The sequence below is a fragment of the Balearica regulorum genome, chromosome 29, assembly GCF_011004875.1.
Source record: "Balearica regulorum gibbericeps isolate bBalReg1 chromosome 29, bBalReg1.pri, whole genome shotgun sequence".
Lineage (NCBI taxonomy): Eukaryota > Metazoa > Chordata > Aves > Gruiformes > Gruidae > Balearica > Balearica regulorum.
The window spans coordinates 762,006-783,482 of record NC_046212.1 but is presented as its reverse complement, the minus strand read 5'-3'; the positions used below and the strand labels follow the sequence as shown (position 1 = coordinate 783,482).

The 21,477-nt window shown below is 50.9% G+C and overlaps 3 protein-coding genes across 5 annotated transcripts in view; all 3 read left to right on the top strand.

Annotated features, from left to right (window-relative positions):
- Positions 1 to 3,778, top strand: part of LOC142598592 (kinesin heavy chain-like) — a 12,866-nt gene extending 9,088 nt beyond the window's left edge. The window contains exons 16-18 of the mRNA XM_075737563.1: positions 53 to 136; positions 1,972 to 2,085; positions 3,719 to 3,778. Of these exons, the coding sequence (XP_075593678.1) occupies positions 53 to 136; positions 1,972 to 2,085; positions 3,719 to 3,778 (258 nt within the window). The remainder of the gene's footprint in view (positions 1 to 52; positions 137 to 1,971; positions 2,086 to 3,718) is intronic.
- A 522-nt stretch (positions 3,779 to 4,300) lies between these two features.
- On the top strand, positions 4,301 to 9,308 carry LOC104637688 (keratin, type II cytoskeletal 4). Of its 3 annotated transcripts, none has more exons than XM_075737697.1 (10): positions 4,301 to 4,840; positions 5,465 to 5,682; positions 6,690 to 6,750; positions 6,921 to 7,016; positions 7,124 to 7,288; positions 7,517 to 7,642; positions 7,857 to 8,077; positions 8,301 to 8,335; positions 8,444 to 8,476; positions 8,591 to 9,308. In XM_075737697.1, exons 1-10 carry the CDS (start codon positions 4,301 to 4,303, stop codon positions 8,755 to 8,757), a joined length of 1,662 nt encoding a protein of 553 aa, XP_075593812.1. In that variant the 3' UTR covers positions 8,758 to 9,308. The 3 variants fall into 3 exon arrangements, with proteins under 3 accessions (XP_075593812.1, XP_075593811.1, XP_075593810.1); XM_075737696.1 differs by having other exon boundaries at positions 8,444 to 8,623; positions 8,678 to 9,308; XM_075737695.1 differs by having other exon boundaries at positions 8,444 to 9,308.
- Positions 9,309 to 13,966: 4,658 nt separating this feature from the next.
- LOC104637689 (keratin, type II cytoskeletal 6C) lies at positions 13,967 to 19,107 on the top strand. Its single transcript, XM_075737694.1, has 9 exons — positions 13,967 to 14,590; positions 15,276 to 15,490; positions 15,684 to 15,744; positions 15,994 to 16,089; positions 16,223 to 16,387; positions 16,863 to 16,994; positions 17,207 to 17,421; positions 17,834 to 17,868; positions 17,986 to 19,107. Exons 1-9 carry the CDS (start codon positions 13,967 to 13,969, stop codon positions 18,315 to 18,317), a joined length of 1,875 nt encoding a protein of 624 aa, XP_075593809.1. The 3' UTR covers positions 18,318 to 19,107.
- Positions 19,108 to 21,477: the final 2,370 nt, after the last annotated feature.

Below are 21,477 nucleotides of genomic sequence, written 5' to 3'. Positions count from 1 at the left end.
CGGGGGGGGTTGTGTGTGTGTGGGGGGGTGTCTCCCGGCTTCCCGCTTCCAGTCCAAGCGGATGCTCCTCCCGGCTATGTCCGAGATGATCCCGAAGACGCGGTTCATGGCGGAGCGGGGCTCCGTTTTACCCGGGGTGAGGCAGGGCTGGGAAGAGCCGTTCCCTGCAGCGGGGAAAGATGCTCGTCCAGCGGGATGGCGGGGGACAGCGGGAGAAGTGACACCCCGACAGAGGTGCCGGTGCTGCGTCAGGGGAAAGCGTTTAATGGCATCACCGCAATAATAAGAACGATTGCTGTTATTGATGTCACGGAGGGAGGGCCGCGGGTTCCCAGGAGAAGGGGCTGCCTGTGAGCTATGTGTTAGCAGCAGCGTTTATTGCGAGGAGGCTCCGGAGCCAGCGCCCGGGGCTCTTTGCTCTCTGCAATTGCAGCTCTGACAGGAGCGGGGGTACCGCCCGTCTTCTGCAACACCCCGCTTTGATCTCTCTCGGGACCCACCTTGTTATTTCTGCTTTTATGATTCCCAGCTCACGTCCCGGCCTTGCAATTTGCCTGGTTAGTAATTGCCGGTTGAGCAGCCGGGAGTCTCCTGCTCCTTTACTGTTCGACAAAGCGGGGGTTTTCTCGGTTAAACGCAGTCCCGGGGCAGCTTTGGGGTGAAACCGGGTACATTTGGGCTCTCTGGTTTTTGCTCTGCTTTCCCCCGGTTGAGGTTACGGGCGCTGCGGCGTGGATGCTGCCCGTGCTGCGAGCCCCTATCAGTGGTCCCCTCTCCCGTGGGGGGGGGTACGAGGGACACCCGTGGGTAGGGATATCCCGGATTTCCAGCTCCGGGATTGATGCACAGGGTTGTCCAGAGTCTTTTTTAACCCCCAACGAGGAGACACCCCCTCTTCCCACCCCTCTCTGCTGGGAGAGGAGCCATCCCGTGGGGTGCACCATCAAAGAGCTCCGCGGGACTCGCCTGCCCGCCCTGATTTCTTTTCTCTCTTTCTTTCCTCTGCTTTGCATGTGGGACCTGGCCCCTGGGGACAACAAGCAGCGAGACCGGGGAGCCCAGCGTCAGCCTTCGGCGAGGGCTGCGCTTGCTGCCGTGGGCTTCGATGCCCATCGATGGCTTTGAGCAGGTTCCCTGGCTCTGAAATACTCCCGGTATAAACCGGTGTTGCACGCAAGGGACTGTGCTGCTTCCAGCACCGTGATCCCTACGATCCTCATGAGAGATGCTGAGCACCAGCAGCTCCCGGCAGGATAAATCCCAGTTTCTGTCCGGGTACGGTGCAGGAAAGGGTTGCCTCCTGCCAGGGGTTCATCTCCCGCCGAGGTGCGGGCAGCGTGCCTGCTCCTCCGTCGAGCCCGCGGACCCCCGTGCCCCCGCGCAGGAACCCGCCAGCAGATGAGGGAGGGATGACCCACAGCAGATCGGGGACCGAGCCTGCGCGTCCCACAGCTGCCACCCCACGGCGGCGGGGACCTGCCGGCGATGCTCAGGCTGCACCTCCGCGGGGGTGCACGTGCGCCCGACTTTCCTGCCGTGGCCTTGCGGAGCCCCGAGCGAGTCTCGGAAGCTCGTTAAAGAAATGCGGCCGTACGCGTTCGCGGAGCTGCAGAACCTCTTGGGATCAGGTTTCACCTCTGGGCTAGGGTTAGGACGCAAAAAACACGGTTATTTATATCTTTCCATGGGAAGAGCCTGCTTTCTCTTTCCAGCATCTCGTTCAAGCCTGGCCTAGCAAAGCTCTCGGGTGTGCGTGTAAGGCTGGGGCTTTGTCCGCTGTTCTTAGGGAGGGGAGAAACCCCTCGGGAGGTGGACGTGGGTGTGGGCTTTGCTGGAGAGCAATGGGGATGGACGGCTGATGAGCTCTTGGACATGTCCAGTGGGGTGTCCGGGTCCTTAGTGACGGAGCCACGTGGATTTAAACCCATCCGTAACCCGATGTTGAGATTTTTATCTGGATTTCTGGTGTAGGAAGGGAACCTGAGCTACCAGCTGGTATTTAAGAGGAGGGCTGGCGTCTCCTGCGTTCGGAAACGTCTAATCCCTGCCGCACGCTACGTCAGCTTCGCTACCGTCACAGCTCTCGTGAGGAGAGAGGAGTTGCTGGAATTCGGTCTCTCCTCCCAGCCTGCCGTGGGGGAGGCAGGACAGGAGGTGCCGGCAATTACAGCGGGGCCGGGTTGTCCCATGGGCTCTGTCTCCGCTCCCCACCCCATGGATTTGGGAGGAAGGTCATCTCCAGGGCGTGCTTCCCACCCCGGGATGCTCAACCCAAAACTTTGCTGCTGCCGCCGGGTCACTCCGTCCTGGTGCCGGGTGGGTGACGGTGGCCAACGTTGGGTCCCCAGCAGACACTGCCGTCACCGGCGCTTTGCTCCTGGTGCATTTAACCATCCCGGCAAGCGCTGGAGCATCCGAGATGCTCAGCTTTGGGATGCGGGATGGATTTGGGAGGGAGCCCCAGTGTCCCAGCAAGTTTTTCCCACCCCACCGTGGTGGGGCAGGACTTCATGGGTGTAGCAGGGTGGTTTGGCCCAACAGCCGGCTTCTTGGGCAAGCGCCGCGGCCGGCGGGGAGCCAGGATCCGTGCCAGGAGCCACCCTGGGAACTCCCAGCAGCTACGCTCTCCGCCTGGGCTCGAACAGGTTCATTCGGTTTCTCGGCAGATCTGCCGGTTGCGTAAGGTCGGGGAGATGCAGCCGCCGCCTCCTTTCCCCCGGCCAGAGCTGGGTTCAAGCCGCTTCCCTTCTCACCCCGATCACGTCCTCACCGCGAGCTGGAAAATCGGGGATCCCAGAGCCCCGGGGTGGGAGAGGGTTTCCAGGTGGGACCGGGGCGTGCGGGATGCTGGTTGCCAAAGGGAAGCGCGAGTTTCCCTGTTCCCTGCGATGCAAATCCCCCCCCTGGGCTGAAAATCCTGCAGTTCAACGAATGCCCGATGAGGTTCAGGAGGAAAAGTCGTCCCTTCCTGCAGAGATGCACCCAGACCCAGATTTGCATGTTTGCAGGGGGAAAAAAAAAAAAAAAAGCTAGGGGTGAATAGGGTCGGAGCTGAAACCGGTTCCCCAAACCTCTCCGACGAGCGTCTGCAATAAAAAGGATAATTACACAGTTGGCTTTTATTGTCACGGCTTCAGCTGCAGCTTGTGGTTTGGGGGGAAGTTTTACGGCTTCTTAGTTTTTTGTAACGGTGGGATAAACGTGGATCCTCGGTCGGAAGGCATCTTCAGACACCTCCGCTCATTAAAATATAAATTAAAAGCGGTTAAGCAATTAAGTCGTGCTTTTTTTTTTTTTTTTTTTTTTTTTTTTAAACAATGCGAGCTCGCTAATGGGTCATAGCGCGGCTTTGCCAAGCGCCACGTGCTGCGGAGGGGGCTCGTGGCTGGAGACCCTGCGAGGATGATCGGGAAATATCCCGGCAATGCCTGGAAGGATTCCAGCCCGGGAGGGATCCGGACCCGCCGACACGGACGTGGAGCAGAGCTCTGCGGGCTGGTGATGGCATCTCGGCCCTGGCGAAGGGCGTGCAACGCGGAAAATTCAAGATATTTCGGTCACTCTAAATCCCTTCGCGTCCCTCCAGGCTCAACAGACTACTCAGGGTGATCTAAAATGACTTTAAAACCTTCTTAAAAGTGTTTCTAAGTCATCTTTATTGACATGAAACTAATTTTATAACCCTGCCAAGTACTAATGCTCTCTGGTTGTGAAACAGTTTTGGACAACCCGAGTCAAACCTCTTCTGAAGGAGGAGGTTGAACGGGAGTGCATCTGAGGGTGTGATTGAGAAATCACGTTTTTGTTGGAATTCAGTGAACCAAGCACCTGCCATCAGGCTCAAAATGAATGATTTAGCTAAAACAAGGGTCTCCCTTGAGGGTGTAATATGTCAAGGAATTTGTAGTGCTTTGTCTTCGCCGTAAGAGGCTCAGAAAGGTCCGTGATGGGTTGACAGTTGCAGCTAAGGGAATTTGATTTGGAGTCGTGCTTCCAACACCAACAATAGCTTTGTTTTTCTTAGCTCTCGAGGGAGTGTTTTGAGGCAGGTCATGGTGGTGGCAAAGAGAAGAGGGCATCCTTCCAAGCCCTAAAACAATGAATAGAATAATAATAAAAAAAAAATAAAAAATAAAGACATCTCCACTCCCCTGACACCCGGCCAACTCCTTGAGCACATAAAAAGGGGCGCACAGCCACAGCACCCACAGGACTCACCTCCTCTTGCCTCCGAACCTCCTGTGCACCGCATCGCTCGGCTCTTCTCTCTTCACGGGTTGACTTTTTGGGACCCATCACCATGTCTCGCCAGTCCTGTGGTCTCGGCAAGGGATTCAGCTCCAGCTCCGCTTGCTTTGGAGGGAGGAACAAGGTCACGTTCAGCTCTGTGTCCCGTGGAGGATGTAGGGGACCTGGAAACGCTGGTGGCTTCAGCAGCAGGAGCCTCTATTGCTTGGGAGGGAGTAAAAGCACCTCTCTGGGAGGATTCGGTGGAGGTGGCGGTGTCTGCAGAGGTTTTGGGGCTGGTGGCCAAGGAGGCTTTGGCTACGGCTACGGTGCTGGGGCAGGATTTGGTGGCAGCTATGGTGGTGGGGTCGGAGGCGGCTTCGGTGGAGGCCTCGGTGGTGGTTTTGGTGGCTTTGGTGGAGGATTTGACGGCGGGATGGGAGGTCAAGGCTTTCCCCCTTGCCCGCCGGGTGGCATCAGGGAAGTGACCATCAACCAGAGCCTGCTGGCCCCGCTCAACCTTGAAATCGACCCTGAGATCCAGAAGGTGCGAACACATGAGCGGGAGGAGATGAAGCAGCTGAACAACAAATTTGCTTCCTTCATTGACAAGGTGAGAGCGGCTTCAACCCGGGGCTGGGAGGTGGAGAGCTGAGCTCACCACGGCTCGTGCTGGTTGCAATTACTGGGAGATACCCATCCAATAATACCCAGAGAGCCAGGCGTTGCCCAAATTACCCCAAAGAACCCCTGCAGACAGAGAGGTGGTGGCTGGAGAAGTGGCTTTCCCAAGGTTATGGAGAAACCCAGGAATAGGATCCTTGGTTCTTAAGACCATGGTGCTGGTACTAAGCTGTGGGACCATGTACCTACACGCAGAGCATCCTCAGAGGGGTCTCTGCTGGTGGCCTCTGTCTATCCGTGGGCTGAAGGACTTTGGGTGTTTTGGCCTATTTTTAAGGAGAAGATGCCAAAGCTATGAAGTTCGCCGTGTTTCTCCTGTTTAGAGGCTGTGAGATTGGAGAGGGAAGGTGACCCACCTTTGCCCACTCATCCTACAGCTGTGGTCTCATCTGTCTACTGGGACCCTGGAGTCATTGCTCACTGGAGATGAGAACGGGCAGGAAGGTTAAACACAATGGGAAAAAATTATGGAAAATGTGGAGCGAAAAATCGATAAAAAGATGCTTTTGGGAATAGCCTGACTCTTTTGTTACCCATCCCTGTGATCACTTAGGTCCGGTTCCTGGAGCAGCAGAACCGAGTCCTGGAGACCAAGTGGAAGCTCCTTCAGGAGCAGGGTGGCACAGGGACGGGTGGCAGGAACCTTGACCCCTATTTTGAAACCTACATCAGCGGGCTGAGGAAGCAGCTAGACCTCCTCTCCAGCGAGAAGCATCAGCTGGAGTCAGAGCTGAAGAGCTTCCAAGATATGGTGGAAGACTTCAAGACCAAGTACGTTGTCCTCGGTGTAGTCACGGTTGGGTTTTCTGGCGGTGAACAAATAAGAGATTAAAAACTCACTTTGAACAGTCAGGAAATTCAAGGGATCATAAGGAATGGCAATATTTCACTTGTTTTAATGATTGGAAAATATAAAGGGTTTTGGGGAAATTTTCATCAACTGAGTTTTGACAATAGGCAGTGATTTTTCAAGGTATTTCTCAAGAGGTATTGTTGTCTGAGTTATGCTTCTCACTAAAGCAGGATACTGTTTGTCTTCCTCACTTAAGAATCCATGACATTATGATTTAATGAACTAATTAGATCAGTTGCTAAATCCTACTATAATTTCCTCACGGATTTCCTCATGGATTCCTTCCCATAATATGCTTCATGATTTGAAGCTTAGAGCTTTCTTTGGAAAGGTGATGTGGGGGGGGAAAAAAAAAAAAAAAGGAAAAAAAGAAAGGATTCTTTTCCTGCTATTATTTATTAGATTAATTTGTCCAGTCGGAAGAGAACAAAGGCTGGAGAAAGGCTTCCACTGATGGAGTTACAGAAATTGGTGGGAAAGCTAGTCTGGGACTCATCGGGATCAACCAGATCCCGTGCAATACTGAGGCTGCAGGTTGAAAATTGACTTTGCTTTGGGGATCGTCTCCACCACTCAATGCTCTGCAGCAATTACTTGCCCCAACGAGCAGTTGGAAATGGCCCATGTTGAGGACCTGAAGGTCCTTGGGTCTTGTAGAAGGAGTTGGAGTGGCCACAGCCACAGGGGCTCGGTTTAGGCAGAGATAGGATTCCTCTTCGCAGGCTTTCCTCAGCAAGGCATCGGAGATGGCAGAGGCCAGGACTCGTCTCGAAAGGCAAAGTGCCGTTGCTTGTCCATAAATCTCGCTCATGGCAGCTCTATTTTTGCTGCGTTCATTAGTCTGAGGCCAACAGCCTCTAGTTGCCAGCAGCAGCTGGAGCCAAATTAAGCAGACAGATTCAATCTACCTCGTTATAATCAACAGGTATGAAGAGGAAATAAACAAAAGGACAGCTGCGGAGAACGATTTTGTGCTCCTAAAAAAGGTAAAGTGCTTTTTTTTTTTTTTTTTTTTTTTTAACACAAAGCCACATCTTGGTTCAGAGGATGTCTTGCTTCCATCAGCACTGATTCAGCACCAAAGGGCTCACATCTGAATGTCAGATAAAATGGTGTGTGTCAGGCAGGAGGTTTTCACTTCCCATTTCTCCTGCAGGACGTGGATGCAGTCTATATGACCAAGGTGGAACTTCAGGCAAAATTAGATTCTCTGGCAGATGAGATTAACTTCTTGAAGTATCTTTACGAAGTGGTAAGTGGTCCAGCTGCTCTCTGGAGGGGGGTGCTGGGGCAGAGAAGGGTTGTGACGCTGTGAGGAAATGATGGCAGGGCTAAAGCCAGATCTGCTGTGAATTGCAGGAGCTGTCTCAGATGCAGAAGACCGTTTCTGACACCTCTGTGGTTCTGTCCATGGACAACAACCGAAACCTGGACCTGGACAGCATCATTGCAGAGGTCAAAGCCCAATACGAGGAGATCGCCAACCGGAGCCGAGTGGAGGCTGAGTCTTGGTACCGAGGCAAGGTGAGTGCTGCACGCCTTGCTTGTGATCACAGATGGCTGCGGAGGTGGAAGAGTTACCGGTGGTAGCTCAGATGATGCTGAGACCCGGGATATTGCTGGTACTGGACCTAGCCAGACTGGAGCTAGCATATGCATGCTCACCTTGGCTTGCATGGGGTGGTATGGAGAGTCGTTGTGAGGAACCGCTTGTGGTGGACCTAACGTGCTCCTCTCGCTTCTGCCTACCAGTATGAAGAGCTGCAGGCTACCGCAGGCAAACACGGAGACAGTCTTAAGGACACAAAGACCGAGATCTCTGAGCTCAACCGCATGATCCAGAGGATACGGGCTGAGATCGACAGTGTGAAGAAACAGGTAGGGGTTGCATTTTTTTTTGAGAAATGGGTGTGAGCTCTCGGTAATGCCCTTCAGAGCTTCCCAAAAAGCAAATAGTCTGGTAACAGTCATCGTAAGTGGGAGGGAACCTGCTGCATTTGTGAATAGCTGAGCCCAAGAGATCTGGGATCGTGGCTTCGTCTCCCACCGGCTGCCCCTGCCTCACTCGTCACACCCACGTCTTGTCCTCCAGTGTGAAACGCTGCAGAGCTCCATCGCGGATGCTGAGGAACGTGGGGAGATGGCCCTCAAGGATGCCAGGGCCAAACTGTCTGACCTGGAGTCAGCCCTGCAGAAAGCCAAGGCAGACCTGGCCCGGCAGCTCCGTGAGTACCAGGAGCTCATGAACGTCAAGCTGGCCCTGGACATCGAGATTGCGACCTACAGGAAGCTGCTGGAAGGAGAGGAGTGCAGGTGGGTGAGGATACAGCAAGAGCTTGATCGAATCCTGCTAAATCAATGGAAAGAATGTGGCACGTCACATCTCCTCTACTAAAATACCAATGGTTTTCCACTAGCTATGGGCCATGGTCCTATAGCTACCGTTATTGGTCTGATGGACCAAGCCTGGCTTCATGGAGCTGGACCAGTCCAGACACTCTGGCTGGAGCTGACGCTCCGTCTCTTTTCCTTGCAGGATGTCTGGAGAGTGTCAGAGCGCCGTCAGCATCTGTAAGTAGTACTCCCCACTCCTGAGAGAGCACGGTGGGCTGGGATTGATGCTCCGAACCTTTATGGTGGCATCAGAGGTAACCTCGTGCCTTCTGTTCTTCTCTGCAGCCGTGGTGGGAGGCGGCAGCAGCTCTGTGGGAGGTGGATACGGCGGAGGACTGTGCCTTGGAGGAGGAGGAGGAGGAATCGGATTCGGTGCTGGAAGTGGGAGAGGCGTCTGTAACACAGGCGGTGCTGGCTTCTGCTACAGCCTAGGGGGGGGTGGATTTGGCTCCGGGGGAGGATTCGGTGCTGGGGCGGGATTCGGCTCCGGTGGGGCAGGATTCAGCTCTGTGGGCGGAGGGTCTAACTCAGTGGTGGTGGGGTCTGGCACCATCCTGAAGAAGACCACCAGCTCTACGTCTGTCAAGCGGAGCGTCTAGGAAAGTGAGCGATCTCACCCCTCCCCGGCACCCAAAGGAGAAAGGAAACAAATTTCATGATGGCCACAACCACCCCTTCCTTGCCAAGGTGGCAACCATCTCTTTCATTTTAAATCTCCGCTGTCCTTCAGAAACTGCACAGAAAAGTAAAATACAGCTATATTCACCGGCTAACGACTGCGTGTGAGAACGGCTCGCTTCCCCTCGAGATGCTGCGAAGCTGCTGGTCATCGGGCTGCTGGGACTCATGTGGAAGCAGGACCTGCCCATCCCCTGGGAAGCCCCAGACACGGCTGGGATAAGGCTATAAAGCAGCGTGGTCCAAGTGAGAGGGTAGAGGGGACCGGTCCCCGTGCTGCTCAGAGAACTCGCGTCTCATGACGCCTGTGGAAAGGCTCGAGTTCTTTCAAGATCTTGTGCTGGATCCAGATGTGGTGCAATTTTTAATCAGTGCTACTCATCAGCCAGGGCTCAAACTCCAAAACAAGAATTTCCTAATGGTGACTAGTCCCAGCTGAAGACATTTTTTACCCTGCTGCAGTCTGGTTTTGGTTTTCTTTTTTTTTTTTTTTTGTTTTCCCCTAAGCAAGAGACTGGCAGTTTCACCCGTGTTCTTTAGAAGCTGTTGTAAAATGTTTAGTTTTGCTCAGGGTTTACCTTTACATTGTGACCATGGGAACAATTGTGCTTGTTTCCTTAAGCCTTTCTCCTTTGGCATGTGGCATACCCTAATAAACACTAGAGGCAGTAAGCTTGTGTGGTTTTCTCTCTGACCAAAGAGTTTCGTGTTGCAACAAGACTCCTCTTTTGCTGAGATCTGAAAGTGTTACCTGACTTTCTCTTGCCCTTTGAAGTTTGCATTTAAAGGAACCAAAGCGAATGTGTAGCCCGGTCTCCCGTCCTTCTCACCCCTCTCTCTTGAAAAATTGGGATAGTTTGTAAGTTTGGCAGGAGGGTGGAGGAGGTCTTGTGGGGGTGAGCTGGTTGGGATGGCAAAATTGTTGGGTTGGGCTCGGTGTGATGGCCTGATCCAGCTGAGTCTGTGGAACACACGGGGTTTTCTTGAATGACACCCGTGGGAACGAGCCCATTCCTGGCTGTGGGGCAGGAGAGGAAGAGGCACCTGGGTTGAACTTGGGTGCTCTTCTTCTCTGTCCTTCTGCTGGCTCTCCTGGGGTGACAGAGGCAGCTGGCCCCGTTAGAGCAGAGCACGCTTTTGGACTCAGTTGATGTCAGGAGACCGTTCCCTTCCCCTTTCTCTTCCTAAGCCCTTTCCTCGCTCACGTTGGCCAACTTGGGGTATTCCCTAGCTAGCCCACCTCTGTTCCAAGCACACCACTGGCCTCCACCTGTGCTTCCCCATCCTCCAAGGTGGTCCCAATGCTGTCGTCCCCACAGCTGGTGCTGTCATGCCAAGGACATTGCACAGCCCTAAGTGCTTTTGGAGCATCCTATAAGGGACGGTGTGGAAGAGGGAAGGGTGATCATCACCCCACCAGCTAATTCAGAGCTAATTCCTCAGTATCCATGATGCTGGAGCCAGCCCTGCAGCTTTTGCTGTTGTCTGGACTGGCCAGGGATCCATAGGTTGCTTTTAAGGCACCTCCAAAAGGTAACTGAGACCATGGGAAGAGCAAGATCTCAATCCCCTGTCAAGCCCTACCTCTCCACAAAAGTAGAATATTTTTGATGACCTGTAAATTTAGAACCAAAAACTCCCAGTGTGGTTTGACCTCTTGCTCAGGAGACCTTGAATCACGTCCCTGGTCAACCGCAGACTCGCTCTGCGATCCGGATGAGTCATTTCATTTATCCCATGCTCCGTTCCCTGTTTGTAAATGCTGGAGACATAAACCAGCGACTGTGGAATGTCACAACGCTGCCAGCAAAGGCATGTAGCTACTTGGATGGGGAGATGTTTTGGGCAATGGTTAAATATTCTAGTGAGTTGTAAAGGGACCTGAGATGGCGTTGAATGAAAAGACATCTACTTCCCTCAGAGTCACCCCAATCCAGCTGCCTCTGTGTAAACTTGCCTCCAGCAAACGACTCCTGACATCAGGGCAGCTCGATGAAGAGACAAAAGGCTCCTAGATGTGACAAACGCTTTAATTAAAACCAACAGGCACCAAAAAGCCTTTGCCTTTTGTTCCTACCATCGCACCAGCCATTAGGGGAAAATTCTCCTGGGCTGGACCCAGATGTGACATAATTTCTGCCTTTTGTTGAAGGAGGGAAAACATTTTACCTGGCCTGAAATAAGTTTCCTTAAATTTCTTCATGATTCTCCACTCTGCTCCGTTTTAAAAGCACAGTGAAAACACTTAGATGTCAAGTGTTTTACGAAAAGTGTGGGAATTAAAAGCTTTGCTTTGTGTTTTCCCCAGAAATTCTCCCTTTCTGCGGTTGAAGATTACTCCTAACTTCAGTGCACGTCAGTTGACAGTGTCGCTGCTGAAATGAGCCTTTCCCCCCAAATTATTCAAGGCTTGAGCAGCTTTTCCTCTATTCCTGCCCATTTATTTTCATAGACTCGTGGAACACTTTGGGTTGGAAGGGACCTTTAAAAATACTTTTCCTTCATTAGGGTTTTGGGTACAACGATGTTGTCTGAGATCCCCGCGGTCTAAAGCTGCCTGTTGCGTTTGAACCTGGTGATGATGCTGATATCCAAATCCCGGTTTGATTTCCTAAACTTGGCCGGAGACGCAGCCGTGACTCAACGAGCACGTTATCTAAATATGGGGCGCTCCGGACTCGAGTGTTGTGCTGACTTAACGCATCTCCTCCCAGCACGGCTGGGAATGTGAAAACTTTCTGATCATGTCGTCCCGCCCACAGAAAAGAAAAAAACAACTAAAAAATCCCCCTGAAAAAAGTAACCATGTATTTGGTAAAGCAGAGGGAGGCAAGGGGAGGCATCGTTAACTGCGTGTGCGTCTGTGCATGAGCATATACGTGATTATATCTATAGCAGCTATAAACCCACGGCACCCTCCTGAACCTTGTGGTGTGGCAGTCGGCGGTGGAATGTATTTGAGTGATAAATCAGAAGCGGAGCGTGTTCGCAGCCCGGGTCCGGGTCTTGCTTGTGATTTGCCTCTCCTCTAGATGGGAAGGGGTGTCCAGAGACGGCTCTTGCCTTCGCCCCGGGAGGGGATCAGATGTTTGTCAAGTCTTTTGGCTCATGGTCGCAGCGATGCTTGAGGTTGTGCTGCAGAACATCCCAGGCTGGGCAGGCGTTTGTCCCAACTGTGGCATTTAGGAGACAAAGTCTTGCTGAAGACCAACCAGCCATACGGGACCTCCTCAGCCCACGTGTTTATTGTCTGTAAACCATGCTGTACAACCACCAAACCCCTCGTCCTCCCCATCCCTTTGGTCTCACAGTGACTTGTTGTTATTATATATTTTTTTTAGCCCTATCGATCCCCTGATCCGCTTCCCCGCGTGCTCACGAACCCACGCCGGTGCTGGGGAGGGAGGTGGGATGAGCAGGCTGCGCAGGGACAGTCGTGCTTTTCAGTGGAAATGCCAGTTTAGCTGCACGTTACGCCACGGTCCGGGTCCCTAGGCACTTTTGGAAATAGATGTCTGGGCGATATTTTTAGAGTATTTAAACATCTGAAGATACCAAGAGTTGCTAGTGTAGATTTTCAAGAAGCACTTAATTGCCTGTGTCCTATGGGAACGTCTGAGAACCTTGCTAGACAGCTACCAGCACAGTTAGATACCTCAATAGTCATAAAGATTTCTGAACTTCAAAACTTCTTAGCTGGCCTTAAAAAGTTGAAAACGAATAAAAAAATGGATCTTCTCAATAAATAATTGTAAAACGAGGCAGTAATTGTTATTTGATTAGCAGGCTTCTGCAAGACAAAAGGATGAACGCATGATGGGTCATAGTCTTACGCTTGCAAGTTTAACTCATAAGCTAATCCTTACTCAGTGTGGCATCAAACCCAGTGTTCTGATAAGCTTCTGCCTTTCTAAAATCTGGTGACTGCTTTCAAATAAGCTTAAAAAGGATACCTACCCGTGCTCTTGAAGGAGGGCTCAGCACACCTTACAAGTGTGTCTGTCTGCCAAAAATATATTTGCATATAAATACTGAAGTAAGCCAGGCAGCTGAAAAACATGCATTTCCTTGAGTGAAAGTTATTGTGCCCTCTGTTCTCCTCATTTCTATGTGTCTCTACAAACGAGTTGAGCTCTCCAGCATCCTCTGCCTAGCTAATTGCATTTAAATAGTTACAGGATTTATTATGTGGGCAGCATGATTTTGCATGCCTCCTTCCCTCAGTCTATTCTCAGAGCCGTCCGTCCGTCCGTCCACACTTCCCACCGTAGCAGCTGGGTTCCTGATGTCTTCTCTGGCTCTTCTCATGGTCTTGCAGCCTTCAGAAAATCTTAAAGGGATTTCCCATCTGTGATGTTCGCGGCATTTCTTCACTGGTGCTGAGACTATCTTGGCTATCTGTCAGTAAGAGTTTGGTCCAACGATAAATGAATTTCCAGTGCCAGTCATTGCTCCGGTATCTCATTTCTGGTAAGGTTTTATTGATCGAAAAGACACAGAGCCTCATCAAAATGCAATTTGCTGAGCTCTGGCTCTAGATTGAGAAACTACTTCTCAAAGCCAAAGGCAATTTTCCATGTAAAAAGAAGACTAAGGGTGTAACATAGGTGTGTTTTGGGAATTGTGAAAGCTGTGCTACAACTTGGCATGAACTACCGTGCTTGCCTGCCATGGGGCTTTGGAGTGAAAGATCAAAATAAAGATAAACATAAGCAGGGAAACAACCACAATGGATGAAAGGTGAAAAAAAGAGACTAGTATATCCTAGGGAGACTGTTACTATACCACAAAAGCATAAGACTTCTTAGTCATTGAGTGCTACCATTTGGTAGACACGGTTGTATCTTTTTTAATTTTGTCCTGCATTATAGGGTGTGTTTCTGGGTAGGGTCAATGTTTGGCAAATTGAAGATGAAAATCTATAAACCACGCCACGCTGATGAAGACAGTAACTGTCTCCTCCTTCACGCCCATGCAAACCCAGCCCACCTCCAGAAACAGATAAAAGAGAGCATCTACTGCCTTCCAGTCAGAGGGACTTACTTCCCTTCTCTTCGCACTCATCTCCTTGCAGCACAACTCCATTGATCTTATCTTCTCGATTTTTGACTCTGCTTGGAAGAAACAGCCATGTCTCGGCAATCTGTCTGCAGAAGCTTTGGAGGCGGGAGTAGAAGGGGCTACAGCTCTTGCTCTGCCATCGGTGGTGGCTTTGGAGGAGGTGGCGGCAGAAGCAGGAGCAGCTACAGCTCGTTCTCTATGTCCAGGGGATTTGGAGGTGGCGGACGTTGTGGAGGGTTTAGCAGCAGAAGTCTCCATAACATAGGTGGCAGTGGAAGGATTTCCATGGGTGGATGTTATGGCGGTGGAGGATACGGAGGCAGAATGGGTGGCTTTGGTGGAGGCTACGGAGGAGGAATGGGTGGCTTTGGTGGAGGAATGGGCGGAGGAGGAATGTGTGGCTTTGGAGGAATGGGTAGTGGTGGAGGAATGGGTGGCTTTGGTGGAGGAATGGGTGGTTATGGTGGAGGAATGGGTGGTGGAGGAATGGGCGGCTTTGGTGGACCAGGCTTTGGCATGCCAGGCTTTGGTGGCCCCGGTAGAGGTGGCCCTGGAATCCAACCCGTGCAAGTTGACTCAACCCTCCTACAGCCAGTCCATGTTGAGATTGATCCCCAGATCCAGCAAGTCAAAAACCAGGAGAAGGAACAGATCAAGACTCTTAACAATCAGTTTGCCTCTTTCATTGATAAGGTGAGAGGGTGGGATTGTGTCTAATCAAGGGTCAAAATTGGGAGGAACTTGCAAGTTCTGCAGAAATGTTGTTCTTTTTGAGCTAAGTATCAGCAGACTGAGAAGCTCGAGCAGAGTCTTTTATTAAGTCCTGCTAGGGAAGAGATGAGAATCTCTCTTCCATATGAGATCAAAGCTATGTCTTCAGGGCTTTAATCTAGCCTGTTGCACCAGGCTCAACTAATAGGTTATTCTTGCAAGCAGGCTCAACGCCTCCAAACATCTGCAGGTTTCAGGCACAAATTTTCCCTCCTGTACCATTCTCTTTCCAAATACCCTCCCATTTAAGTATTCACTAATATACTTTTTTTTTTCCCCTCTTTGTTTTCAAATGTCCAGGCTGTTAAATCTAGACTAGAAATCTAAGATTTGTACACTACCTGTAATGGGAATTTACTTAGAGCTGGTGCTACATCGAAAAGCTCCTTTGACTTAAATATCACTTAGAAATTTCCTCCTTTTTCTGATCTTGCGGTTTAGGCAACAACAGAAATAATAATAATAGCAATAATAACAAAAAGTTAACTGATTCTCTCATAGTCATGCAAAGGAGAATCTTTTTACGTGATGAAAGAGGTGTCTTGCTGCTCCTGAGCATGTCTCCTGCTGCTCCCCATGTGATGGTGGATACTCCATGTGCTTTCAGGTCCGCTTCCTGGAGCAACAGAACAAGGTCCTCTCCACCAAGTGGGAGCTCCTCCAACAGCAAGGGCCTTTGGGGCCAAGGAAGAACCTCGATGTCATCTTTGAAAATTACATCCAGAACCTGAGGAGGCAGCTGGACTCAATCCTGTCACAGAGGGGACAGCTGGAGTCGGAGCTGCAGAACATGCAGCAATACGTGGAGGATTACAAAACCAAGTAAGTGCAGTGACGGTCTAACCCAGAAGGTAACTCAAGCAGCTTGGTAGTCATTTTTCTTCACACACATGCTTTTTATGGCAATTGGAGACATAGTTTTTCCAGTCTAAATATTTTTTTTTCTTTATTTTGTTTAGTGTGGCCTTAGGCAGGTAAATTCAGGAAACTCAGCTTGTATTTTTACTCTCCATAGGTATGAGGAAGAGATCAACAGGCGCACAACTGCTGAGAATGAGTTTGTGGTGCTTAAGAAGGTGAGTCACACGCACTACAAAACGATTGCTTGAATATCAGTCTTTATCTCTGCTTTGAGGGGACTCCCTCTTGAATGGGAATTTGGTGAGACTGTAGGATCTGCGGGCTGATATTTGAAGTCCTTTGTGTTTAATTTCGTAATTGAATAACACAATCACAGCTGTTACCCTCAGCACAGACTGTAATTTCCATGGTCCTGAAGGATTTCCAAGGGGAAATGAAACCGTTCCCTGTGATCTTTCCTTTAGGATGTGGACTGTGCCTACATGACTAAAGTAGAGTTGGAAGCCAAGGTGGGAGCTCTGACCGATGAAATCAACTTCCTGAGGTGCATCTACGAGGAGGTAAGAGCTCTCCCTTCCCCTGGGATGGATGGAGTTGCAATGAGGTGTGTGGTGGCCAAAGACACCGAGGTTGTACTGGATATCCATATGGATTTAGGCTTGAGAATCACTTGAGCTGCCTGTCTTGTTGCAGGAACTGTCTCAGATGCAGACAATCAGCCGGGACCTGTCCGTGGTGGTGTCCATGGACAACAACCGTCACCTGGATCTGGAAAGCATCATCGAGGAGGTCAGGCGTCAGTACGAGCAGATTGCTCAGAGCAGCAGAGCTGAAGCTGAGGCTTGGTACCAGAGCCAGGTGAGTTGGGAAGCAATTAAGGAACTCTTGGTGATGTCTAGAGTTTGCAGATAATTTATGACAGTGTGAGACATCTCTTCAAGCTAACGGTGCTGGAGCTCATGCAAGGAAGTCTCAAGAGGAATTGAGTTGCTTTTGAAGGATCTGACTCACTGTTTTCCAGGTGTACCAAATCTCATTTTGGTGCACCATACAAGCCTCTCAAAAATGATGGCCAAAAATGTACCTGAACTAGAAAATGCCTGCCCAAAGTAGCTTTTCAGAAGCGAAGGGATGCTTACTAGTGTCACTAAGGTCTATTTCAAAGTTCTAAACCAATAATTGAGTCTCAGAACTATCTTTTACACTGAGTTGGACATCCATGACCAACGTGGTAGGGGTTTGTAGTAGCACGTGAGCTATGAAGCTGTTGATGAACCTTGTCTAGGCATCAGGAATGTTTCACTGAAGGTTTGCTTTGTCTTGGTGCCATCAGTACGAACAGTTGCAGAGCACTGCTGGAAGGCATGGGGACAGCCTACGTAACACCAAGATAGAGATCCAAGAGTTGACCAGGAACATCCAGAGGCTGCGGGCTGAGATTGAGAACGTGAAGAAGCAGGTAGGGGTTGGGTAGAGTCTCATGGGATGCTGACATCAGGTTGCGTCACAAATGACCACGTGTGGGGCAGAAATGGTTTCTTCAACCACCCCTTGTTTACTTTTTGTAAATGTTACCCTTTTTTTCCCCTTGACTCCTCTGCTTAGGAGTTGAGGGCTGATCCTAAATGACCAAATGAGATCTGAGAAAATTCCCTTTTTTTTCTTCCTCAGAACCAGCAGCTGCAGGCAGCTATTGCTGAGGCCGAGGAGCGGGGTGAGATGGCCCTCAAGGATGCCAGGTTAAAACTGGAAGAGCTGGAGTGTGCCCTGCAGAAAGACAAGGAGGAGCTGGCTCGCTTGCTGAAGGAGTACCAGGAGCTGCTGAACATCAAGATTGCCCTGGACGTTGAGATTGCCATGTACAGGAAGCTGCTGGAGGGAGAGGAGAACAGGTAAACACTTGACCTTTGATTTGAGAGGGGTGTTGTGATCTGGGCTGGATACCTGGAGGTTTGACGTTAATAGAGTAGTCTCGAATCATCTCAAATGGGTAGAGAAGGCTGCTGGCAGTCTGGATGACACTTTGGGTAGTCAGGACTGATAACTGGCATACCGTGTTCACTATAGGTGGTAGAGCTACCATTTCATTTCTGTTACGTGCAAATTTTTTAATAAACCTGAAGTCTGGAAGAACCTCATTGTAAAGAGGAATTGTCAATGCCTTCCCTTCTTAAAGATTTTAGTGATACCAAAGTTGCTGATAAGTATGAAACATATTCACATATGATAATGAAAATACAGTTCTCAGATTTTTACAATGTCTCCTTAATTGGATAATTAAAATTTATCAATTTCCCTTTGCAGGCTGTGCAATGATGGCATGTCCAACGTCAATGTCTGTAAGTATCTGCATTTGTTTCCTCATGAAGCAGCAGCAGACCATGTCTGTTTGGAGATACAACCTGCCAGTATGTTACGGGTACGTAATGGGTGTGTAACCTGTGCTTCTCTTCCAGCTGTGGTAGGCAGGACCACCATCTCCGGAGGCAGAGGAGGCATGGGAGGAGGCTTTGGAGGTGTCAGCGGCATCGGAGGAGGCTTCGGAGGCGGCAGCGGCATGGGCGGAGGAATGGGAGGAGGCGTATGTGGAGTAGGAGGAAGCTTTGGAGGAGGAAGCATAGGCGGCAGCTGTGGAATGGGAGGAGGAATGTACGGCGGTGGCTTCTCTTCTGGAAGCGGAAGGTTGTGCGGCTCTGGAGGCGGCAACTTCAGCTCCGGCGGGGGATCGTCCTCCGTACGGAGATGTGTCACGACCACCTCCGTCAAATCTTCTGGCGTGAAATTCTGAGCCCCGAGGCCAGCTTGAACAAGGAAAGAAGCATCTCCTACCTTCTCCCAGCAGCAGCCCAGCCTCCTTAAACCCAGCTCCGGTGTCCTGCAAAGAAACAAACTGTGACCCTCACGGCCCGCCACGGACCAGCGCGTCTACCTGGCGCGGTCCGTGGCAATGCCATGTCCCAAGCCCAGTGATGAAATCACCGATGAGCAAAGAAAGAAAAGTCTCACCTGGGGATGCCCAGCACGGAGAGCTGATTTGCAGGAGGGAAATGCTCTGCCTTTCTCGCTGTGTTGTACATTTCTGGCTGCCTCGTGGCAAACGTGTATAAAACTCCTCTTTCCCCCTCTGTCCTCGTGTCCCTTCCTCGATGGCCGTAGCCCTGGGGTGCTTCTGCATGCGGTACATCCTGCTGCTTCCATTCACTGGTGTTTGGGCTGAGGGTAGATGTGGGGCAAGCGGGACTCCTGCCTTGGCCGAGCCGGGAGGGAGCATCTTCTCGGCCGGTGGCCAGAGGGATTGCGTGCCCCAGGGTGGAGCATCTGGGCAGCTTGGCTCACCTGGGAGCCCCGGGTGTGCTGTAAGCAGGAGCTCTCTCTGGAGCAGTGGCTTCCAGTTCCACTGGTCCTTGCTCTCCGTCACACCTGACAAGACCTCACTCAGACGTGGACTTCTTCTAAGGAGAACAAAGCTTGCTCTTCAGTGCCAGCCCCCCTTGTGACATGGAACGAGATGTACTGTCCCCACCTCCCTTCCTCTTCTGTTTGTGGTATGCCCTACTTCCTTGGGATGTTGCCATTCTCAATAAATTGCAGAGAACATTCGTGATGTCTTTGTGTCGTTGCTTTGGGAGTGACTTCCAGGCAAGATGGGTTTTGCTGTTGGGGAAGCAACTTGGTAGGAAGGTGTGGGTTGCTCTTCTGTTCAGCGTGTTGTGACTGTGCTTTGGGGGAACTGAACGGGTGTGCAAACCTAGCTCGGCATGTGTCCAAGCATGGGTGATGCCTCTTGACTCTTACCAGTCGTGGCAGTGCCTGAAAACACAAGCCCGTACCTAGAATGGTGGGGTTCTGGATACTCCAGTCAAGCAATGTGCAGCAGTTCAGATGAGGCAGAAGCACTGTCCTAGTATTCACACCTCAAACCAACACAAACGAACAACTTCTCATGACAGTCTGTTCTCATCATCTTGCAGTGGAGCAGACTTTGATATGTGTTAGGGGAAGAAGATGACAATGCTTTCGTCTTGTCTTGGGCAGAGGTGGGAGGGCAGGTCTAACAGCTGCCTGTAGGCATGGATATGGACGTTGGCCAAGCACCTGCCCTCTGGTGTACGAGTAGGCTGTGGCCAGGCATGCTGCACAGCTCGGCACCCTACAAGCACCAGGAGTGCTTGAGAACCATTAACACATCCTCCCCTTCGCTGGCCAGCACTGGGAACATGTAGGGCCGGGAGGGCATGATTCATCCCCAAACTGTGGGCTCAGGTACCCTTCAGCTCCCTGAAAAGTCGATTAATTCCCCCAGGGTCTGTTCTTTGCATTGAGAGCAAGAGGGAGAGATTGGGTCTGGCTCGAGGAGGGGCTATGGGAGCAAGACTGGGAGAAGAATGCTGATGTGTTTGATCCGTGCTTCAGTTCCACCACCACAAGAAGAGATCAAAGAGGCAGAAACCACTTTCAGTAGTGGTTCAGGAGTCCCACAACAAACTGTTGTGAGCTGCCAGTGTCCCCGTAGCAGGTCAGGAAGCTGCAGACTGAGGAAGAGGTCCAGTCAAGGCAGCGTGAAATGGCTACAGAGCTCTCGGAAGAGGGACTTCTACATGCTTGGAAACCCAGCAGAAGTGAGCTAGGGCTGGGCAACGTGGCTGGGTTTGGCCCAAACAGAAGATGATGAGAAGGCAATGCCTCTGAGAAGCTGAGGATGTGCCAAGAGCACTTTGGGCTTTGGCTTGGGGCAAGAGTCATCTGTTTTGGTTCTTATTATTAGGACTGTGTTTCTCAGCTTTAAAATCTGAAACACGGCGTTGTAGGCATTGTTGTGAGGAGTCATTGCGACATCCTCCTCTTTGCTGTCTCTTGAGTTTTGTGCCAGAATCTCTTTGCTGTGTGAGATCCAAAGTTGCAGCCTGGCTTGGTCTCCATCTACATTTTCTGCAGAGTTTACACTTTGCCTACTGTTGATGATTTTGCTGCACAACTCCTTGTGTAAGAGATCTGAAGGAAGGGCTGGAGCCCAGGCTTGGTATTGACTCTTACCTGGAGGAGGCTGAAGTGACTCCAGGTTTGGTACAATCTTCACATCTTGTCTGAAGACGTCAGAGTGACTCAATCTGGGTGTCTTATCTGTACGCGCTGAATGTGGTCAGCATCCAGGCATTTGGCTGACTTAGCAGATCTTCCCCCTTGCCGTGGAGCCGCCATGTGGGATGTTACAACGAAGTCATGCTGCCTACCGAGAAAGGCAGCTACTGTGCGTTTGGCAATCTGGAGGGCGGCCGTGAGAAGAGACAACCTGTTTTCTCTAAGCAGAACCCGAGCTACCCGACACCTTCCTGGGATTGCTCATCACGAGCGAGAGCGCTGGACTGTGGGATGACCTGGAGTGCGTAGCTCTCTGTCTTGGGGATAACCACGGAGAATTAAGACCCTCTTCATTCGAGCTGTTTTTGCAAGGGCGCGTGTCCCCTCCCTGCCGTAGGGATGGCTGCCCATCCTCCAGCTGCAACCTGTCTCAGGGGGCAGGCACTCACATCTGGACAACCCTTGGCCAACCATTCCTTGTGTCCCTCTGGGGGAACGTTCTCCAGTCCCCTACGCCCTGTTCTGTAGAAGAGACCGTGGTGTCAAGCTGCCTCTGTCTCAGCGACAGTCAATGGCATTTATGGTTCTGATTCCTCTAGTGGCTTTTGAAAGGGATTCTCTGGGCTGGTTTTTCAAAAGCTTTGAAGTGTCTGTGGCTGAGGCCATGTAGTGATGCTTTCAAACAAGATTTGGTTGCACAAGTCTTATAGGAGATTCTGAAAATTCCTTATGAATGTATATATTCACATGTAGGTCTTTTGAATGACCTTGAATTAATATTTATTATTGTTTTAAACCTTTTGAAGGGCTGTAATGTATATTTTCTCTGTCACTTTTTGATTAGTTGTGATGGTTATTATCTAGAGACA